General features: G+C 39.0%; 1 protein-coding gene across 3 annotated transcripts in view; it reads left to right on the forward strand.

The window, feature by feature from the left end:
• PIGN (phosphatidylinositol glycan anchor biosynthesis class N) overlaps positions 1–23,326 on the forward strand; it is a 99,267-nt gene that overhangs the window by 27,075 nt on the left and 48,866 nt on the right. For 2 of the 3 annotated variants that reach the window (XM_053947438.1, XM_053947455.1), the window contains exons 6-12: positions 2,296–2,420; positions 3,652–3,782; positions 7,317–7,433; positions 11,356–11,396; positions 12,904–12,963; positions 14,052–14,144; positions 16,033–16,088. In XM_053947438.1, coding sequence (XP_053803413.1) covers positions 2,296–2,420; positions 3,652–3,782; positions 7,317–7,433; positions 11,356–11,396; positions 12,904–12,963; positions 14,052–14,144; positions 16,033–16,088 — 623 coding nt within the window. The remainder of the gene's footprint in view (positions 1–2,295; positions 2,421–3,651; positions 3,783–7,316; positions 7,434–11,355; positions 11,397–12,903; positions 12,964–14,051; positions 14,145–16,032; positions 16,089–23,326) is intronic. The other variant, XM_053947447.1, reaches the window with a different exon arrangement.

Genomic DNA, 23,326 nt, shown 5'->3' on the forward strand with positions numbered 1-23,326 from the left:
TTTCCCCTCTGTGTAATCTCTGAGGCCCTCTGATCAATCTGGCTCAATCAAGGGATTGAGGTTGCCTTTACCCTCAGGGCAGATGGTAGAATACAGCAATGGGACCTCTCCTTAGCTGCTCTTTCCTGAGACTGGAAAAACTGAGTGCTCTCAGTCTCCTCCTTGTTTTCTGCTTTCCCTTGAAAACCTTTCTTGGTGAGATTCATATGCATATACAGTGGAGGAAATATTACTGAATAGAGGAAATAAGAGGGAAGCAAGAATAAAAAATAGTGGGCCAGGAAGATAGTTAAAATAGAGTGATGGGTTGGAAGCTAATGTTGAGTAGAGGTAGGACTCAAGTTTTGTGATCACTGAGTACCAAAAAGAAGAGGCCTTGAACAGGTTATAAGGAGATAGAAGGATACTTCTGAACAAACAGTTCAGCGATGTCCAGAGAAAGGTGAAGTGATTTTTGCCCTTAGTGTTTGGTACCTGCTTGCCAACTCACCACCTTTATCAGCCATCAATCCTTGTGGTGAGCTTCCTGTTGTTTTTGGGAATTTTTTTCAGTAAACCATTTTTGTTCAAGTTTCATGGGATAAAGTTTGCTGTTTGTTCTGGGAAAGATGTCACGTCTTGGGTTGCACTCATCTTCTTTTTGTCTTCTTGTTTTTAATTGGCCAGAATTTGGGCAACTTTTCTGGTTGCTGCTGCTCTGACTTATGAGGTGGCTGGGACGGGCAAAGTGGGATGCTTTTGGTGTATCATGGGGACTTGTCTGGTGGGAGAGGAGAAGCTCAGGCCTTCCCTTCCTCTGAATTATTTCTTTTGCTTAATCATTCTGTGATAGAAAAACATATGCCTTCTAATATTGATCTACATTTTAAGATTTAATTTTTGGAGTTTTCCTGTTTGTCTGTTTTGATATGCTTTGTTTTGATGTCCTTTTATTTAATTAAAATTAAGGAAGCAGTTTTATTGTGTCCTGCAAATTACGGTGTGCTCTGGAAAGCTTCTTGAGTCTGTGGTCAAATACATGCAGGTGGACAGATCTCTGTGGGAAATGAAAACCTCCTTGAAAATAATTATATTGCTATTTAATGTAATCGGATTTTGTTCTTGTATCTTTATTTAAGATATCTCTGGACTTTGGTCATGATTTTGTTTGGACAAGAGTTAAAGCTGAGAGCATGCAAATATTAGTCCATGCGGCTTGTGTGTACTCAGGGAGTTAGAAAAGCGGAATTGCATAGTGCCATGGTTTCCTGGCACAGCTCACTGTGAAATCCTTGCTGCCACTTTGGTCTTCCTCTGGGTACACTTACTTTTGTTTATACAAGGTATGAGCTTTAGATTCTAAGAGCTCCATCACTATCACAGCTGTGTGGTGGACTGCCCTGTCCCTCGTTGGCAGAAATGCTTCCCTGCCTCTACCAGCATTTTCCCTGGACTCCTGCACAAAGTTCAAAGACACTCTCACTTATGTCAGTGTACTGCAAGGTTCTCTAGATGCTTTTTTGAACTAAGACCCTACCCAACTTTGTTTCCTTGGGCAGTGCTGTTTCTAAGGAGCTGATGCTGGAATAGCTGTCTGCCTGCATTTTGCATTGCTGCAGCGTGGCTGGTCTAACATAGAATAGCTGTGTCAAGACTCATTCAGTCCAAGGGGAAAATTCTCCCCTGGCATCTGCCTCAGGGATGCTTAAGTAGGACATGTGCAAGGCAGATGTATGTTCTGTAGTTCATGTATTTGCAAAGTATGTCATGTTTTGTTCTGTTTTTATTTAGTTACTGCAAACAAGTTGTAGCTTGGTATCTCAGTCCTGCAGAACTTGCTTCCAAAGCAAGAATATTTGAGACCTTTGCTTCTGATTTAAATTCAATAAATCAATAGAAATGTGAGCTGTAAGTGGCATTCAGGAATGGTTCATCAATTTGTTTATACAGGATGCAAAGAAGGGGTGATGTATTTTTGCCTACGCAAACTCAAAAAAAAACCCTGTAAAAACCAAAACAAACCAACAAATAAAATAAACAACAAAAAAAAGCCCCACAAACAAGAAAAGAACACTTCAATGTAAGACATTGACATCTAAGACAACATTTGTCTTAGATAAGCTGAAAATTTGGACTGACCTTACAGATAGTAGTTGTCCTCCAAGCTGTAAATTGGGAAGTCATTATTTTTCCTCTTTTAAAACTCTAATAACTAATAGTATTTTGACATGGAAACAGCAGTGTTTTAGTTCTAGTAAGATGCTTATCTTCTTCCATTTTGCTCAGATTAATATATTAATGGCTTATTCCATACAGAGCTTCTTTAATTCTTCCAGAAGCAATCAAACGTTGTTCTCTGCACTGAATGAGGATAAAGTGGTTCTGTTCCTGCATTTGCTAGGCATAGACACCAATGGACATGCCCATCGGCCAAACTCAAGGTAATTGAGATATTAAGTATACCTTTCTTACTAGTTTTAAATGCATATAGTAATTTTTTTAGCAGTGCAAATTATCAAGGCAGAAACAAAATTTGTAGTGTTGGGGGTCATATATGTCACCATGATCACCTACGTTCTGAACTTTTGGGGTTATTTTGTTTTTTAAGGCCCCATCTATAGAAATGACAGATTTTTGCTCTCTACAATATGTCAGGTTATACATCTGTATTCAAGTCTGATTTTTAGCAATTTTCTTAGTTACAGCCAACACATAATCTAGAGAATATGTAGGAAATATAGTTTTAAATATAAAATTGATACAGTTTTCAGATACCCCCCCCCCCGCTGAAGTGTATCGAGTTTATAGACAGCAGCATGCTCAGCAATAATGGCAAATTCCAGCATTATGTTTTGGCTTTCTTTATTACACTTGAAAAAAGAGAAGAGTTTAGATTAACAGTTCTCGAGACCAATTCATCTTGAAGTGCGTTATTTGAGAACTTTCTTTTAATTTCTTTACATCCTGCTTTGCAGGATTTTCTGTTTTTCTCTTGATCCTTGCATACTTTTAAAATTCTCTGATTTCCTACATCATTTTAAAGTTCATACTTGCTGTGTGTTTAATGCTCATTTATTATGATTTTTTTAAGACAGGGTTTTAAAACTGGCTTTAGCAACAGATAGGAAATTAGTTGTCTGAAAGTCAATCATGGTCAGTCACTTTTTCTAAAAATATACAAATTTTTTATTTAGCTTCTATTACAGAAAACTAGGGTCTGTCCTGATCTATGAATCATCTCAAAAGACTGACTGCCTGGTGAGATCTTTCTTTGTTATTTAGTTACCAGCTTAAAGTAATTTTTGCAACTTAGCGTTTAAGGTGTTTGAGTTTTCTAAAATTCCTTAGTTTTGGCATTCTGCTTAACTTGCCTGGCAGCTGTGAATAGTAAAATAATAGTCTTATGTCAAGGACAGGTCTGATTTGAAATATAAATCCATTTGAAACTGTGGTTTCAGTAATCTTCAAACTGTGCTGCAATGATTTCATGTCTCAGTAAGACTCAGAGGAGGAGAGATTTTACATCTAGGAAGCCTTTTGTTAGCTTGATGTTCATTTGAGGTTAAAAGCTGTCTGTACTCAAAGGACTGGGCTTTATGGCCATGGATAAGTTGCTTTATACCAAGTGTGAGCACCGCCTGGAATGTAACCTTTTTTTCCTATTTTTTCAAGGGAATACCAGGAGAATATTAAACAAGTTGATGAGGGTGTGAAAGAAATTGCTTCACTGATTGACAGTTTCTATGGAAATGATGGAAAGACTGCATTTATTTTGACTTCTGACCATGGAATGACAGATTGGGGTGAGTCTTTTTAAATACTGAGTCAGTTGAGTTTATGGGCATCTGGCGTGTGATTAGAGAACTCTGTCCCGTGAGAAGCTTTGGAACCCCTGCTTTGATTTGGTATCCTAAGTGTTGCTTATGTATGAAAATCCATGCAAATTGCTGTGACAGCTGCATTCCATGTCTGGTCAGAAAAAAAGACACTAAGTTAAAGCTTAACTTCCTCAGTGACTAATAGTAGGGATAGAAAGATTGCTGCAGAAAACCACCTCAAGCAGGAGGAGATGGTGTTATTTGGCTGCCAGCAGCAAATTTGGTCTTGTTCCAGCCCCTCTGGGAGATACAGTTTTCACTTCAGTGCTCTAAAGCACCTGGAAAAGGTAGGAAATCTGTCCAGGAGCTGGTGAAAAACCATACAGAGAGAGGTTTTGGGAGAGGTGCAGAATCTTTTTGCTTATTTTGGCCTTTTACACACAGCAGAAATGAGGGGACTGCTGTGTGATATTTCTAGAGGAGGTTGGTGCTAGAGACAGGTGAAGGAGCTGAGAGAGAGTACAGAGAAGAGAGTGAGGCAGGGGCCAACTGTACTGATACCCACAGAGTAGACTTGTGAAGGGTATGGCCACAGTGGCCAAATGCTTTGAGGGCAGATGAGAAAAGTTTGCAGTGCTAAGCTCATTTAGACATTTTTCCCTAATTCTTTCTTCTTTCAAGAATCTTAAGAATGCTTCTGTCCTTGTGTGCAGCCAGTGAAAATGATAAGTCTGTCTTCCAATGCTGTGGGTTTGCAGCTACTAACTATGATACTTTTGAACCAAGGCTGCTCCAGGCATGGTCGTAGCAAAACAGCAGTCAGCATCTTACTCTGTGTGTGAAATCCTAAAGTTTTTCAATTGAAGAGATGCAGATTTTTCTCTGTCATCAGAGATAACAAAAATATTCGTATATTTATTCAATCAGCCTAATTACCATCTGTTCATTTGCAAAATAGTCCATTTTGAATAATATTTACTGTTGAGCTGACTGCCACTTGCAATAAAATTTTAATTCTGTATTTTTCTGCATGTTTCAAGAAATTATTTCATATTTTTTTATAAGGAAGGAGTGAACTTCCTTTGTGTCAAATTATGCCTGTTCTGTCATACTCCCACCGTGTATCACAATGACACTCTGGCTCCATCTGCTCTCAAACCCCCTCACAGGGGGGTACAGGCAGGCTGCTCTGCTATGTTCTCCCCAAAGCTATTTCTTCTCCAGGCTGAACAAGTCCCAGTCCCTCAGCTGCTTCTCACAGGGCAAGTGCTCCTCACTGAGACCATTCCAGATGATGGGTGTCTTTCCGGTACCAAAGAAGCCCAAAACTGGATCCAGTGTCTAGAGGTTGTCTCACAGGTACTGAATAGAGGAGAACAGTCCTTTCCCTGTACCATTCTCCTGTTAACACTGTCTGTGGTGCTGTTGGCCTCCCTCACTGCCAAAGTGAGCTGCAGGGGTGTTCTCATTATGTACTGGATCCTTTGGAGGGGGAATAAAAGGTGTTAGGAGTAACTTCTTCAGGCTTTGAAAACCACTTGTCTGTCATAGTTTTCTGTCATCTCTTTGTCTTGAAGGAAAAGCTTGATCTTGTGCCAGAAGTGTTAATAACTTTGAAGTTGACTTTAGTTAATATGAGAGCAACCCAGAGGTTCTGCTCAGGCCTGTTGTGAGCTGTCTGAAGGATAGTTCAGGAGTTTTTATTTGGGCTGGTTGGTAATATCGGCCCCTGCTGCAGCCTTTCAGTGGTTATTTGCAAAATGGGATGTTCACCAGTTTTAAAACAAATTAAACATTGGAAGGATGGGGGGGGGGGAGCTATTAAGGAAAGAAATATGATCTGAATTAGACATGATCAAAGACATTATGGTTGCTGGCAGAAGCCAATGATGTCACTTGCTTTCTCAGTCTGGCCCCATGATTTTGCTTTAATTGATGTCAGATGGAATTGCTGACCACCAACACAGGGCGTTCCATACCCACCCTCACCTTGGCCTCTTGTTTCTGCTACCATCCTGGCACAAGTACCTGTGTGGTGTGCTGGACTATGGAACAAACAGCTAAACAACAGCATCCTTTTTTCCCCTTTTCCCTGAAAAAGTATTTGGAGAGTGCTGGAGGTGGAACCTGGAACTGACTTAGCTGAAAAGAATTATTTTTCTTTCCCTCTTGTTATTCAGATCAGAACTGAAGCAGTTCTTTATAACAGGGAGGGAATAGGTACAGCTGCCTTTCTCAGTTCTATCTATCTTAAAGTATTCATAGAGGCAGAATCTCAGTGAAATGCTGATGGAGCTGGTGGCTTGGCTAAATTTTCCTCCTGCAGTAATAAGAATATAATGGATATAAGAAATAATCCCTGGTCCCTGGCAGATACAGGAAGTGCTCTCTCCATAAGCTCTTTTCCCAAGTTCTTCAAAGGAAAGCAGTTGTTGCTGTTTTTTGAACCCAGAGTGCCCACCAAGAAACGTCAGAAATCTAATTCCCAGACCAGTGTGTTCTTAAGCTTTGGGTTGTTTAAAATAAGCAAAGTTGGCTCTTCAGCTGTGCCACAGTGATTGTTTTAAGGACAGAATTGGGTATGATGTTGGGAATAGCCTTAAGGTTGCACAACAGTGTGCTTTGTCTGTCCTTTGTATTCATTAAAATATATATTTATAGACAGGGAAGAGCATGTGTCTATGCAAATATAAGGAAAATGTCTAATCTTGTAGACCATGCAGGGACCCACATAGGGTTTGTATAACAAAGTCCTTCTCTTTGAGGCTGGGTTATCTCACTGCTGTGGTACCTCACCCACTGGGTTCAATGACCACTGTTTCTTTCAAGCTCGTGTGGCTCCTGCTTTAGTACAACTGCTGCTGAGATGTCATTTTCAACCTTCCTGCTTTTGGTGGCTGATGTGTTAATCTGGAGGGAATCAATTTCCCCAGGGAAGAAAATAATGTTTTATCAATTTTTAAGGAGTGTGCTACTAGACTTTAAAACCTTAAAAATGAACTTCTATCACTGTTGGAAGGATGACAGTTCCAATGAATATTGCTTTCTGGTTTTGAAGTGGAAGTCTAATTCTTATTCAGAGGTCAGTTCTATATGATTTTTTTTCCACACGTGCCTGTTATTACTGAAATCAGGCATTCTTGGTTTCATTGAGATGCTCAGGATAAGGACATGTATGTGTTTTGAGCTGGTAACTCCTCCATATGTTGAGGCTTTAAAAATATTATGGCTTTATTTTCTGTATGTTAAAAATTTGGGGGTTTTTATATAAAAAGTTCTATCTATTTAGTCTTGACTTAACTGATACTGATTTCCCAACTTGAAACTTGAATTTAGCCCTTATTGTTAGTGACATAAAAATAAGATATGAAGCTGGAATAGGTTGTTTGTAACAGGCTTTTCATATCTCTGTATCAAGAGCTTCATACATCTGTGCATATTTTTATTGCATGTAGATTTTGTTTGTTTTTACAGCACATGTCTTAAAGTTTCTATTTTTTCTTGTTTGGTGTATCTTAGGATCCCATGGAGCTGGTCATCCCTCAGAAACTTTAACACCACTGATTGTTTGGGGTGCTGGGGTAAATTATCCACAGAAAGTTACAACCCAGTTATTTGAAGACAATTTTTTGAAAGGTAGGTAAAATATAAGACTTAAGTGAAAGATTGTGGTGGAAACTGAGATGTTTTTAACCATTACACCTGTTGAGCTTCACTAACATCTGTTGCATTTCAGTAAGTGTGATTTGCTTTGTGTGATGTGTAAGGAAAAGGTAACAGGGTATGTCTAAGGAAGCTACTGCAAAATTAGGTATTTAACATCAGTCAGTTTTCTTTTCTAATCATAGAATTGAAAACTTTCTCTCTTTGTTGACAGGAGGCTATTCATGCTCCTAAGACTTCATTCCAGGAGACTTAATTTTTAACTCCCAGAGGTTGAATGCTATTAGTACAGAAACATAAGCTGACAAGTTCAAAGACACCTTTCTAACTTCACAGCACAACCCTGTGGACTTTCCAGGGGGTGTCTTGTCTCATTTGCATCCTTGCAGCTGTTATGCAAATGTAAACAGCTTTTTTCAATGAAAAACTGTGATTCTTCACTGTTATTTTTCCCTTTTCTAATTTATTTAAGAGTAAACTTTTTTTTAAAGGAGTGAGTTTTTCTTATTTCACATACCTAATGCAATAAACTCTGTCTTACTAAAATATCAGTGGGGTTAGAGAGTCTTTAATATATGATTAAATTGTTCAATCTGTTCCTCTTTCATGTGCCCCATTCTTGTGGCCTACTCTGTTTCTTAAGATGCCTTCCGTCTTGGGTTGTTGCTCATGATCAATGAGGTAATGACTTCCTATTTTATTGGATTGTTTGTCAAGGTACATTAGAGAAAACAGGCAAAAATTACTTCAGCCCTGAGGTTTTAACTCCGCCCTGTTCTTGAGAAGGTATTTGGTAACAGCTTAGGTAATTTCAGAAATAGTGCTAACTTTTCATTCTTTGCACCTAACTGCTGCTATAAAACGGTGACATCTGTGATAAAATTGAAAATGAGTTGTAGGAAAAAGGATAGAAAACAGAATAAAACAACTGATTTTGGTGTTTGTGATGGCTGATCTGCTAGACTTTTAAGGACATTTGATATCTAAGGGTTGATCTGCAATAGTTGAATTTTACGTCTGTCAGTTTCCATGATTGTCAGCAGCTTTAGTACAAACCTCAACATCTGACTTAAAGTCATGATGAAAATGATGTGAGAGATTTCAAAAAAGATGAGCATTGAGCTGACTCCCAGGTGCACAGTAGGGAAAGCTATATGGCCCTCATCTATTAGGCAGTGTGTATTTACTTAAAGGACGACATTTGTCTGCACCCTGCTCTGCCTGCTTCATATTTTCCTTCTAAAGGTAAAAAAAAAAAAGCAAACCAAATAACCTCACAAAAAACCAAGCACACCAAAGCAAACATCAGAAATTTCTCCATTCATTTTTTACTAGCTTTGCGTCTGTCAGGCATGTTGTTGCTTTGTTTAGACCTTACATATTCTTAATTGGCAAGGATGATCTCTATTGGAGATTTGAGACGCTCTGAGTATCTTGGGAGTTTGAATTACTATTTGAGAAATAAGTATCTTCTTAAAAAGGGACTGTTCTTTCTATGGCAGTACGTCAGAGCTTCCAGTAGGTTACGTAGCTTAGAAGTAAAGAGAGAATTGTTGACATGGAACTTGGCACTTGCACAGGTCAATACAGTTCAGCTACTCCATTGTTACAATCCAGGTATCTTCGCAAAGTTAATGTATAAAAGAAAAGCTGTTTAAAAGAGTTCCCTTGAAATGTTCTTTGAATCTGTCTTTCCTGTTCCATACAGCTGCAGCTGTGACTGTGCACAGGGGAGGAGGGTGTTTTCAAGACCGCTGTGTCACTGATGTATGCAGGTGTCAGGCTTACATTTCTAGTTGCATGCTCCAATGTTCAAGTTCTTTCATCTATTGACAATCCTTTCTAATTTCTCCAAGTGTTTATGGAAATATTGACAGAACGTTTCTAATGCTGACAAGCTTCTTACGATCTGTTCAGTGCAAGCAAGCTGTAGGCAGCTCAGTGAATTGTCTTTCTTCTCATTGTTGCCATGGAGGGTTCATACCCCCCAAAGGCAGTGCCAACAGGCAGGACTTAGCCTGTCCAGTTTGTCACAGTGAGATGAATGTGTTCCTTGGATGGCCAGAAGGGCAGAGAGTCTGCTCTGGGTTGGCAGCCTTCTCCTCATCAGTTTTGTCACCTGTGCTCTGCCTTCCCTCAGGCCTGCTCATGCAATCCTCTTGGAAAGATTTGTTATGGCAGCCTTGCATCCTGTGGGCGACATGTGGTATTACCCATTTGGCCGCTGGTTTGACCCTTCTTCAGAAAGCAGACTACAGAACTGCTCTCTAGCTCCTCAGGGGTTGATGGTTGGCCCTGGGGCACAAGCCCAGAGGAGCTTGTGAGTGAAGGCACAACCTCCTGCAGCATCAGGATATGGGGTGCTTGATACAAGCCTGCTTTGTAGGGGGCTCAGCCTGCTTTGTCACAACTGAGGGAGCTCAGTGTACCCTCCACTAATTTGGCTTCTGTGAGGTTTTATGTGAGATTTTCTTTGGTTCATGTAGCCTCATCCTCAGCCTCTTTTTGAACTGGCACTTCCCTGCTGTTCCCCCGGACTGTTTGCATCTGACAGCCCAGCGGGCTGCAGTAAAAGCAGGGCAGGATAAAGGCAAAAAAAGCCCTCTATAAATGAGTGGAAAAGTGCTGATCACTGTAGAGGAAACCTAGACAGTGAGCTGGAATCATAAACCAGTGTAGGCAGCTAAGATACCTCACTCCTGGGAGTACAGCCTGGACTGGCCAGTCTGTAGGTGTGTCCCAGTCCTTAGGAGTTCCTGGGCTCAGTCCTGTGGCTCCTGGTCCAAAGCAGATGTCTTCAGTTCTGCATTTTGGAATATCAGAGTAGGGCACACGGAGATGAAAAACTTCTGACAAAAAGAGATGTTTTCTCTAGCAGAGATACAGTTTCTTCCTACTGTACGCACATTTTGTGTGTGCATAGACAGTTTTCCAATGTTTTTCTTTGGAAAATTGTATTTAAAAGGAAAATGGGCAATTCATTTATATAATAGAAATATGGGTAAGAGTCTGTTTCTAGAACTATAAATCCATTTCCTTTTCTGGGAAGCAAAAGGAAGCAAACTTGTACCTTTTGGTTTAAGTTTAACAGAATTGGTGATTAATGCTGCTAATACTTCCACTGTGTTGCCATGGGAACTCCTGGTAGCTGTCTCGCTACTGTTAAAGTACAAGTCTGCTCTTCAGGGTGCTTGTGGGACCAAATAACAGTGGACCTGTACTCAAACCCCCCAAGGTAGCAGTGGTATGAACTAATTGCTGAAAATAAGTTTGGTGTATGCAATACTGCAGATGTATAAAGAAAAAACCAAAACCAGACCTTGCTAAACTCTGTTTTTAAATAACTCTCCACCCCTAAAGAAAGCAGGCAATTTTCTCTTTATTTCCTTAGAGGCTAGCGTAGAGCAGGAAAATATAATTTTCAACCAGGTTTTTGTATGATGTACCAATGCTTTAGGATCTAATGTTTGTACCATGCTGTACCAGTGCATTTAGGACCTTGGGTTAGCCTTTTTTACAAACTGTTGAAGAGATGCTATAAATCTCCTAAATCCGAGTTTGATTCTTTCAGTTGGCACAGGAGGTAATACATCACTGTGCTGAAAAAAATAAAAGCCTTGGCCTTTTTTCTTCTGATCTAGGTCACAATTGCAGGCAGCAATTTATCCTGCTGGATAAAAGAAAATGTGAACTGAAATTAATGCATTTTGTTGTTTCTGCCTGTTGAGTTCCATCTGTAACCCTTCTTGAGCTAGCATCCTCATGTAAAATCATAATTTTCTTTAGTACCAACACTATAGAAAATGGCAACAAGATATTAAATGTCAACTGAACTTGAACTGTCCTTTCAAATCTGTGTAGATTAGCTGTTCAGGTGCTCTGTTGTTTCTTGCAGAATGGAAACTGGAGAACTTGAAGAGGCTTGATGTCAATCAGGTATCAAACATACCTAATTTAATAGTTCATAAGTTTTCACCTTAAATTATAAGTTTTGTGTGATTTAAAGTAGTTTGCTTAATTTAAATGAATGATCACACCAGTGTACCATTTCCCTAGAAACAGGAACCCCAATAACATTATGAGGATAAGTTCAAATTGCTTGTTGACACATGACAGCTGCACACACAACTTCTCCAGGAGATGCATTATTGCACCATTTATTTAAGGAATCCCACACAGCTGTAGGAAGAGTGCAGTACAATACACTAGGTCCCCCAAGCCGCTGTTACTAAATCAAAATCATTTCTTGCTATAGTGGTAAACTGTGGGGTTTTTTTTCATCTGTGATTGTGACCCAAATATTTTGCAATTTAGACAATTAGTACTGTGAAGGAAGAAAAGAATGTGAACTGCTTTTCCTTTGATCCTAAATCAGTCAAGCTTTTTTAAACTGTGGTGCTTCATCATCCTACAAAAACCAATATATGAATAACAGACTCCAAACCTACTCAAACAAGGGAAATAATCTCATGCTAGAAGGTTCAAGTTGGGAACGTTCTGGATCAACTGCTTTCATCAAAGCCCTGGTAAAAAACTACAAAAAAAGATTAGTTTTCCTCTCAAGGCTGGTATGAGTTATGACATAGTTGTTTTGAGACTGTAAAGAAGAGTCTTACTTTGTCCTGGATAATGGAGTTCTCAGAGACAGAGCTTTTGTCCTGTAGTACACGTGGGACTAGGGGTAAAAATAGCAAATGAGACTTCTAATTATCATTACACTCCAGGTGTATTTTTCTCCATAAATAATGGTTTGAAGTCTGCCCAGTAGATCTGAGGCTGGAGCAGGGCCTGTGGTTTCTGTGCAGTTTCTTCAGATTTATGCTGGAGAAACAAAGAATTTTGGTGTGTAGTTTTATATTAAGGTAAAATATAAACCCGGTATGAGGCAGTGTTTATTATCACAAATAGAAGGAAATGGTAACTTATTTTATGAGATGCCTTGGTGTAGATTGAAGGCCCTTTCTGAGAGCTGCTTGGACATTAAAAAACTGCAGAAACTCCCTCTGAAGGGGAGAAGGTGAGTAATCTGCACTGTGGAGGCATGGGATAAAGAATGTTGTGAAAAGCAGTATATCCAGTATACTGCTTAAAACTGTAAATATGAAATTAGTTCTTTTGGTCATATAAATAGTCATAAAAAGTGGTATGCCTCTGAGTGAAGTAAGGAGGTGCTGAATTCCTGCAAATAAATACTGGGGTGGTTATATTTGCTTTTTAAATGAAATATATTTTTTCACGCTTGTTCAGCAGCGGAGCTTCACATTTTGAATCTAGTCATGCCATGACTACTAGAAACGAAAAAACTGTAAAGGAGAGATATATGTATAATTTGGCAATATTACATAATTATCTTTTGCATATGCAGACACATTAAAATTAAGCTGAATTTATTATCTCTAGAGGCTGAAACTATGTTAAAATGGGAATGCTTCTGTTTGCACAGGCTGATATAGCACCACTGATGGCTTCCCTTATTGGTGTGCCTTTCCCTCTGAACTCTGTGGTAAGAAGTACAAATGTTTTTCTATGTTATAAAAATCTGTTCACCATAAAGGAAGAGGCGTTGAGGATAAGACTTGAGGTGTGTAAGGAGAAGGATTACAGATTAGTAAAAGTGCTATAGGGTGTGAAGACTGTTTGTAGTTTTAATTTTATATGTGTATCTTTAGTTTAGAGTACAAATTTAAAGTTTTTTAATGTATTGTATAGGGCTTTTAATTGGAGAGGCAGCCGGTCCTTTTGTAATCTGCAACTTTATACTCTTGACTATATAAAAGTTTTTTGTTGCTTTGTTTTTAGGGATGGTAAAAATGCAATATGGTTTGAATAACACATGATTGTGGTCATGAAAGCTAAGCCTGTAAACAAGCCGGTTCCTGCAATTTAATGTTCAATTATTTCTTGATTAAACTAGTGTACTTTCTTCAGATGTTATCTTGTGCCTCTAATTTAGAGGCACAAGATAACATCTGTTCAGTGAGATGGCTTTTTCTTTTCATTTCTCTCATGTATTATTACATAGTCCAAAAGTTGCTTCGTAAATATCGATTTGACAATTAGCATTTCATCAGTGTGCTGTCACACTGCTAGTTTCACATATAAAACACCTATTTACAGCTATATTTTGAAATATTTCTTCTGGAGACTCTGTCCCAGGGATTGTCCCCCTGTCCTGCACTCATTGCTGGTCATGTGAGGAAAGCTGCCCAACATAAGGTGGCATGGGAACTGCTCCCTTTCCTATCACAAGTACTGGATTGAGTCAGGCCCAGGTGAGGCTTTGGGTGGAAGACTGTTAGGGGTATCACAAATGACTTCTGATTAAAGGTTGAGTTGATATTATTTTATAGTATATAGTTTAGTAACAGCTTCTGTTGTTTATGTTTTTTCCATTCCTGTAGAAGCTGAGATATGACAATCCCTATGATGTTGCAAATCTGTGTGAGAAGAGTATTTGCAAAGGAGTTATATGAGTTATTTCAGCAGTAATTTGAAGTGTTCTTACTGTTTATTTGGCCAGCAATTCAGTTAAGAGAAATTCCTGTTTTTTTTTTTTTTTTTTTACTTATTATGTGTATTTGTCTTCCTCAGGGAACTCTACCTCTGGAGTATCTGAACACTAGTGCTCTTTTCAAAGCAGAAAGCATGTTTACCAATGCTGTTCAGATTCTTGAGCAATTTAAGGTACTAAATATATGGTAAAAAAGCCCAACTTATTTGAATAATAGCTGTTGCTATGTGTAAAGTAATTGTTTGACTTAGCCTATACATAGTGTGCTAAGTTGAAAGGATTAAAATTGAATGCACATTCATTTGATTGAATAGCTGTGAGACTTATCTGAAGAAACTTGAAAGACTTGAATAATGACGTTTGGTTGGTTTTTTTTTCTGAGGAGAATGAATAACTTTTTTCTTGCTTCTTAACAAAAATGGTGATGTTTATGGGTGTTAATGTAAACCTACTTACAGTATGTAAGTGGAATACTAGTACCAGAGAAGGGGAATAATGCCTTTGCAATGGGGGCTGGGAGACAGGGCCTTAAATCAGGGTCAGTACACAAACAGATCAGAAAAGTAATAGGCTCCTGTGCATTAAAGAAACTAAATTAGTGGCCTAATTAACTTTCAGCTAATGCTGTTATATCTGTTGTTTTGCTTTGCAAGTGTTCATCTCTGGCTTCTCTGTCTTGATTCATTTAATATTGGATATTACATTATGGGAACACATGAGTGGTCCAAATAAAAAAGGTTCTGTTTCACTAAGCAGTGGAGTGAGAAACTTGCCAAAATCCCAAAATCCCAGTTTTGGCAAGGCATAGAAATGCTCTGAGGGAAAACCATCCTCCACAGATAGAAGCTCAGACACAAAAGAACTGTTATCCTATCTGGAAATTCATGTCATGATAGTGAAACAATGAAATAGCATGAGATGATTTGCATTAGATTAGCACCTTCTCATTCTTCTGTCCCTTTGTGAATGCCATGTTCACAAAGATGTGGATACCAGGGTGGCAGTGTCAGCAGCAGAATCACTTTCAACAATGTGGTGGAGAGCTGGCATGTTAACAGGGAAAGTAACTGGTGGGGTTGGGTGTGAAGTTTGAAGCATGCTGATATCACCTCTGCAGCTGGAAGACCTCTGCTTTAAGAATTAAGGATGTCTCAGATATTTTTCAGTTAAATTGGCATCTTGGAGATTATTTAAAAAACGAAGTAGTCCTGCTTCTCCTTTCCTTTGAGCTTGCTTTGTTCTCTTGTTCTGTAGTGCTGGGTTATTGTTGCTGTTGTTGGCTTGTTTTTAGCATTGTATTGGAATGATCCTGTCTGCATTTCCTTTGAATTTCCTTCTTCTCTGCTGAAGAAGAAGTAGACTGGCTTAGATATGCCAAGTGTATTTTTACTTTTCCTGTGATGGGCTGACCTGACCAAAGTTTGTGCTCCCTGGAGATGATATTGCCTTGGATGGATAGGATGAAATGTGTGGGTTGCTACTTCCAGCTGTCAGGTTTCACAAGTAACGTGCTTAGGAAGTTCCTGACTGCACATTATGCCAGATGTCAGACTTCAGTCAGGCAGCTGCAGGAGGCCTTGAAGATGTTTTGGAGGACCTTGGACAAAGTGGCTCTGATGGCACCAAAACCTTCTATTTTTGTCCGTGTGCAGGTTAATTGATTTACAGCATTGCTTTGTCAGTGTTTGCTGCAGTGTACTGGTGCCTGTCTGGCTTAAATGGTACTGGTTTCATTGAGGGTGGTCGTCACTGAAGCCCAGTAACACTTCTAGCCATGTCTTCCTTTTATCCTGCAAACTGTAGAAGGCCTTCTGAGAAAAGCAGTGGCTGGACCATGGTTTATTTTATTTACTTTAGAGCAGGTCTGAGTTTCCAGCAACTCAGAAGAGTTGTGCGTACTTGAGTATAATACCCAGTTTCATGGACAGCATATTGACAGTGTGATTTCATTCCTTTTCCAAAGTCTTAGAAATCTTCTGTGATCTTTGTAGTTTAATTCCTGATACATTTTTTTTGTCTTGTTGCCACTTGCATGTAATGATTTAATGCTCTTTTATGCAGGTTAAGATGAGTCAGAAAAAGGAAACTACATTGTCAATTCTGTTCACACCATTCAAGTAAGTGTCTGTAAAAACTGTGCTTATTTCACCTGATTGTTTGTCTTACTATTTGCTTTGGTATTTCAGTGAGCTGCACCAACACGTTCAGTCTCTTAAGTCTTTTTAGATGGTAGTGTTTATCTGACTTTGAAACTTTGCACTAGAACTCTATGCAATTAACTGCTTCTTCTCACCAGAACTTAAAGATAGATTCATTTTCTAAAATCTATTCCTTACATTTTATTTTCCATTAAGGGTTATTTACCTAAGCTTTTTTTTGACACTATAGCTATAGAAAATGCACTGATTTTTTTTCTTGCTATGGTTTTTTCAGCATTCTTTGGGAGATACTAGTCCCTGTAGGGTCAGGAAGTGCAATCTGTTAATTTATATATATATAAAAGTTTAACTAAGAATTGTTTCTTCTGTGATTTAAATGCTAATGAAGAGTAAATAAAATGCATTGCATCCAGAAAAGAACCTTACAATGTTTAGCATTTGTGTTGCCTAGTCTTAGTGTTTCCAGGGCTGTGAAGGAATCTTTGTAGTCATTTGTGTATCTAGGAACTCTGTTCTAGTGTATGGAACAGTTACTGCTCCCCTGACCCTTCTGTCTTATCTAATTAAAGCTGCTGTTTCCTTTTCCTTTCTTCTGTAAAAGTTTTTGAAAGCTTTGCCATGGGTGTACATGATAGTGTTCAGTTCTGCTTGCAGTTTGTGGAGTGCTCCAAAAATGCCTTGTCACCAAGAGCAGCTGTTTTCCTTTGGGAAATAGAGCAATGTTAATTAAGATCTTTAAATCATACCAGCAGTAAAACGTACTTGAATCGCTTCCTGTGAAGTATGTTTATTGTTAAAGATGATTGCTGTCTGTCTGAACAGACAATTGCTGTGTTATTTTATTCCTCTAGCTCCTTCAAAGGGAAAGGTTCAAGACAGTCCGTCAGACAAAAGTCGAGTTAATCTTGGGCACATAATGAATCCTTTAGAACAAATTCTGAATAAGAATGACAGCTGCATTATCAAAGAATTTACTGATCTGTATGAAATAAAATGCCCATATGGAAAGGATGAACAGTCTTCTTTGATAAATGACTTAGTTTGATTTTGCAGCTCTTTCAATTTTACCTTTCCTTGAGAAATGAGACTGAGTCTATAAAATAGGATGTGCTTTTCTTAATGCTATATTTATCTTTAAAGGATCTAAGTATTACCAATTACTTTATGCATTGCTGTCTTTGTTTTATGATATGTTGGATTGTTTTAAGTGGAAATGCCAAAGACATTTATCACTTTGAAAATGCAACTAAAACTTGGTATAAACATATTGTTACTTTGGTATGGTTCACTGCAAAAATAAGTTTATTTTCTTTAGGTACTCTACAATTTTTTCTGAATCAAAATTTGGATTAATAGTTGTTCCAGGAAAGGTTTTTATTTGAGACCAAAATAATTCCTTGGATGTATGAATGTCATGGATAGTGCGATGCACCTCGCTCATCAGCGAGAAGTGATGACTGTTTCACAATGTTTGATAGTAAATGCGACAGCGGTTAGCAAGATTTAATGACAAGGTACACTTGATTATTTACTGCATAGAGGATGGGTCAGAAAAAGCTGTCATGGAGACCCTCCTGTTGAGTTATGAGATACAGAGAAGACCCCCTTACATTCTAACCTCTTTCTCAGAGGATATTTAGATGCAGCTGGGTCCAGAATTAGTTTCAGACTTGGTCAGTGGTTTGTGTCTAAGGGATTATACATGCACAAAACTTTGTGTTAGTCAGCTAAGGTTCTAAGTTTGGCATGCTGTTAATCACTTACCGAGGATCTGTTGTGGCAAGGCATCTGTCAGCCTTGAGGAGCAGCCAGTGGGGGTGGGGGAGGCAGGGAATCCATTACCACAGTGAAATGCCTTACAGAAATGTTGTGGGGGTGAAGACTTTATTTGTTGCTTCAAGATTATGTTGTTTGTTCAATCTAGGAAAGCAGAAAAAGACTCAAACCATGGATGGTCACACACTAATGTAAATACTCACCCACAGTGTGCTGGGAGTAGTTTGGCCACATTCTGATTAGTCTTCACAGCTCTCTTTGACTTTCAAAACTTGGCTCATGTCTGGGAAGCTACCAAGGGGTCTTGTCCAACTTCTTACTAATAGCTGGGATGAAGTGGTTGAACACAAACTTATTTTTAAATAGATGAGTAACTTCCTAGTGCTCCAGCTTGCAGGAACCAAAGGAAGACTGAAGGTAGTTTTAGGCATGACCTGTCTATAGATCCATCCCCCCTTTCACATGCAGATGACTGAATGCGTGTGCAGTGAACACAAGCCTGAACCTCAGCTGCAGGTGCATGATCTGATGAATTAGTATAAGGCAAACCAGATCTGTTCTTCACACAAATTATGCTGGAATCTGAATGAGATAGGCAAAGGCATGTATCCCCTTCTGCTGTCTTTGCTGAGACACTTTTTTGGTGGTAGATAAAAGGGTGTAGAAGGGTATGGTTACTTTTTCAGGAGAAGTTAAAAATGCAAAGGTGGGGATACCTACCTCCTGTCCAGAGCAAGAGAAGTTCTGGTGTGCTGTGCTATGTTTCAGAGTCGTTGGTAATTGTATGGAGGCTGTTGGTAATTGTATGGAGGCTGCAGAGCTGTATGCTACTGGGAGTTGTTAGCCCAGGTTTAATGTCAGGTTTGACCCCTGATCTGTATTAACCTATGGTTGGCCTTATCTGCTGCTGCAGCTGAGTGCAATTCTGTGCCCTGTGTCTGCACTGCTGTCCTTTCATTCAGACACAAATAACTTCTTCCACCTCTGTTCATTTTCAGTTGCTGTACAAAGGAGTTATACTCTTTTTTAATCCTTCTAGTGCCTGAAATATGTAACTTGAAGCTCAGAAAGTTTGTGCTAGAGCATATAATGCTTTTTTCCTTCATAGTTTATTGGAGGTTAGTGAAGTGCTTTGGAATCATGGAGTTGTGTAGAAAATTTTAAATACTTTGTTTGTGACTATTACAGATTTTGTGTTATTTCAGCAACTTGGTGACCTGAAAATGAACAAACATATCTCTAAGAACTGAATTTCTTAAATTATTTAAAGATGTAGTTGTATAAAGTCTATATAATAGAAATGTAGATATGAGCTCCGGAAGAAATCTGAGTTTAGAATTTCAGATTGAGAGATTCTGTTTTTAGAAGTGCAAGTACTAATGAATGATGTTTCCAGAGTAGGGGAGAGGAAAGGATGTATTCACAAACAATGTGCTCTGTAGAAATTGCAACTTAACAGAAACTTAACCTGGACTTAATTTTTTCAGTCAGAAATAGCATTAAAATGTTTGTTTTGATATTCTGAGGGAAAAATCCTGTTTTCTAGTTTGATTTTCAGGTGTTTTATTATTGAGTGAGTAGAAAACTGTTCACAACCACCTGCTGCAACAACTCAAAAGCTAGTGTTTGAGTTGTATGCTTAATATATTGCACCAAAAGCATTAAGCTAGTATACACATATATATTTATGGATAAAGTAAGCCTATTTTGAAAGTGTTGGCAACAGAGGAAGAATATTGAATTGATATAAAGCTTCTGATTTCCGCAGGGAATCTCATCCCTAGCACAAGTGTGGCTGGCACAGTGGACAGGAAATGAAGGAGGCCAGTAGATATGTGCCCTTTCCTACTTGGATCTAAATTGCATCTCTCTCTGAAATCCATCTATCAGGTGTATAATGATGAGAAGGAGGATGGAGCTGATCATTGTGCTATGTGATAGAAACTTCAGTAGTGTCTACTTGACCAGACTTGAGGTGGGTTAGAGTTTGGATAGCTCTGTCTCTTAATAAGGATGTATCTGGCTGCCAGTAATGCCATTTTTGCTTTATGGAAGTGCTTTCATCAAAGAACAAATCTGGGTAAAAGTGTATCTTCAAGCTACCTGTGAAACTGTTGAGAATACATTTCAGAAACTCAGCTCCAATTCTGTTTTTTATTCTAATTTATTCTGCAAGGCAAGGTGCAGTATCACTTCCTTAAACTGAATACTTACCTGCAGTTCTAGTTGGATATATGAAAGAAGTTACTAACTGAAATTTGTTTCCTTCCCATTTCCTCTCTCTCCCTACCTTTTTTCCCCATCTACAAAAGACATATTTTCAAAAACCATTTGCTTAGCAAAATCAGAGGCTTTTCTCAGAATTCCGAGAAGCACAATGCTTTGACCTTTATGTGTAAGAAAAGGAGGTGCCAAGATACCAGATGCTTTGAAGGAAGTGAGAGGACAAATCTGAAGACTGCTGACAGAGGAAAACTGATGTCCAGGATAGTGAACTATCTTAGCTTTCTGACCATTTGATGTACCTTAGGGCAACTGCCAAGCTGGCACAGATCAAAGATGAGTGTGCCAAGGGGCCAGATGCTACTATTGCAAAATCACTCCCAAAGTTGGCATCTCTGGCCCGTGGAAGTAATCCTACAAGAAGTGTCAGAAGGACAGGGTAGTCTGGTGAGTAAATGGTGCATCAGAGTTGCCCTAAAATCTGCATAACCAATTAGTGCAATTTTATTGCCCCAACAAGTATAAGAGATTTAAGATAATAAATTACACAAAAGCACAGGAGTCCTTTTATATAGTCCTGGTGTATCCAATTCTTTCAGGGATGGCTGTGCTTCCAGCTGGTCAGGTCCTGGTGCCTCACAGTAAGATGGCAGGAGCAGTAGTTTAAGAACCACCATACAGAAAAAAATCCAAGAGATGAACAGCTGAAGTATAATCAGTGCTTGCTTACCACTAGCTGTGCTTGTTTATTGAATGTCTTGAAGTTTTTATTGATAATGGTTGGGGTTTTTTTAGCAGGAAATAGAAACTTGACTTTAAATAAGATACTTGAGCTATCTGCTCATATATGAAAAATCCCATACCACCTTATGCTGCATTTTTAAAGTAACCTAATTGTCTGAATACTACATATTAATCATACAAAATAATTATTTTTGTGTGCATAATCAAGTTATAACTTGCATATTTATATAGACAGTCACTGCATTTTTAATGTGCAGTGTACATTTATTAAATAAAAATGTACTTCTCACCATATGAAAATGTAACTCTTCCTTTGCTCTATCCTCTAGTATGAATTGAGATATAACTCCCTTAAACATTTGTATGGACTTGGTGCTAGGAAGTATCAATCATGTAGAGGCTGAGTCTTTCCACATAATTGCCCATTATTTATTTTGTCAGTGATAGAAAATAAAATAGAGTGTAGAGTGTCTTTGAAGATTACAGAAACTTCAAAAAACTGCCATGTACACAAATACTTCTCTTTTCTTCCTTTCTGTGATGACTGGAGATACAGTACTACATTGTTCCCGCTGTCTGATGGCCTTTCAAAACTTAAATAATAGATATTCCCACAAAATTGACATTTGGATCAAAGTGAAGCAAGTGATTTCTTTTCCACCATTGAGCAAGGCAGGATTCCTTAAGATGTCAGTACATCCTTTGAAACACGCTATTTTTGTTTTGTTTAAATAAATTACTTTTATTTAAATAACTGGTAATAATAATATGTAAGATATTTGTGCTACATGTGATAATGCTTGCAAGAGCAAGCATTAAGCACAGAATGCCAAGAGGAAAGGGTGAAAATATTGCAGTAGGGAAGGATAGTCTAATAGTGACTATTCTCCCTGCATGTTTGTTGGAATGCTTTGTGTCTTCAGAGGACCTTTTATTTAGCAGAAGCACTGATTTATCTGCAGAGATTTCAACTCCTTCATCCTGTGGTCAAGAATGAAGGACCAGCAGCTTCTATCAATTCCAAGTAAACCCTAGAAAGGCAGCCAGCCTTTTCCTTTGTCCACTTTGTCCCCATTGTGTTATCAGGTGTGAATCTAGGCATAAGGCTGCTGCTGGGACTGCTGGTACAGGCCAGCCAGTGTGGGCACCTTTAGCCTGCTGGTGTCGGGAGGCAGACTGGCAGCCCTCTCCCCTCCACCCTTGGCTTTAAGGACATGTGTATATACATCAAAAAATAGAACTGCAGTGCTGCAGAGACAAAGTGCTCAAATGAAAATAATGGCTTTTTATTATTTTTTACTAAAATCCCTCCTGTTTAAATAGTTAAGGTATTATCTCTTCAGGGAGAAATCAATGCCTCTTCTTTGGCAAAAATGTTAGCTTCTCTCTCACTGAATGGGCCATGTCTGAAGCACACTGCTGCTCAGGGAGGATGCAATCCTCTTAGAAGGCAGACATCCTGCTGGTCTCGAGTTTCAGCAGTGCACTCAGGAGCTTTTAGTTTGTACATGAAAAGCTAACTGGCAGCGGCTTCTGCGCAGGAGGACTGGATGTAATTGGATTTACTCTCAAGTAGGAAGTAGGGGAGGTCTTTAGAAGGAGCTAAAAGGCTGGTGTATAAGATAAAATATCACAAGATTAATGTGTATTTCTCTATTTCCTTGTATTATAAATCCTTTTGGCCTTTTCATGGAACTTGTGAGGCTTTGTGCAATGAGGGTGAGGAAGGATTTATAGCAGGTGGTAGAAAGGGATGGACAGAGAATGCTCTGGGGCATGAGGTAAGGGGCAGAGTACAGGGCTCTGTCTGGATCCCAGTAAGAAAGGCCCAATAATAATAGCTTCATAAAATAGCTGTTATAATAATAGGAAATGAATGGAAGAAAACAGATAGCAAATAAATTGTATGTCCCTTCAGATGCTGGGCACCCTGTGTTTGTGGAGCATGGGATCAGTTTTCTGATGGTGCCACACAGATGCTGGCTGTGGAGGCATTCCCTTGTTTTGGTCATTCAAGCTGCTATATGACTTTCTATCAAGAAATCAACCCTGTTGATAATTTCTACTGTCAGACAGAAAGGAAGTTCACATGAGAACTTCTTGCACTCTTAGATCCACGAGGACAGGCAGGCAGTGTAATCCCTGTTACGGAGTGGGACTTGCCTGCAGACTCCTCTGTTCCTACCAGCTGACTGGGTCTGTCCCTTGGCCAAGGTATTTGGGCACCACAGGCCTGGGCCTGCATAGGGTATGTGGATCATTGACTCTTTGATGTACAATGGTCTCCTGATTAGGATTAGTATAGTGATCTCCTGGTTAGGATCAGTATGGGTGGTGTCCCATGTTTTGGTAGCCATGGGGGCCTGCCAGTAGGTACTTGCTCAGTACAGCACAAGCTGCTGGCTCTGGATGCAGCTGCTTGAAAAATGGTCACTAGGGTATAGAATGCCCAT

The sequence above is a fragment of the Vidua chalybeata genome, chromosome 1 (assembly GCF_026979565.1).
Source record: "Vidua chalybeata isolate OUT-0048 chromosome 1, bVidCha1 merged haplotype, whole genome shotgun sequence".
NCBI lineage: Eukaryota > Metazoa > Chordata > Aves > Passeriformes > Viduidae > Vidua > Vidua chalybeata.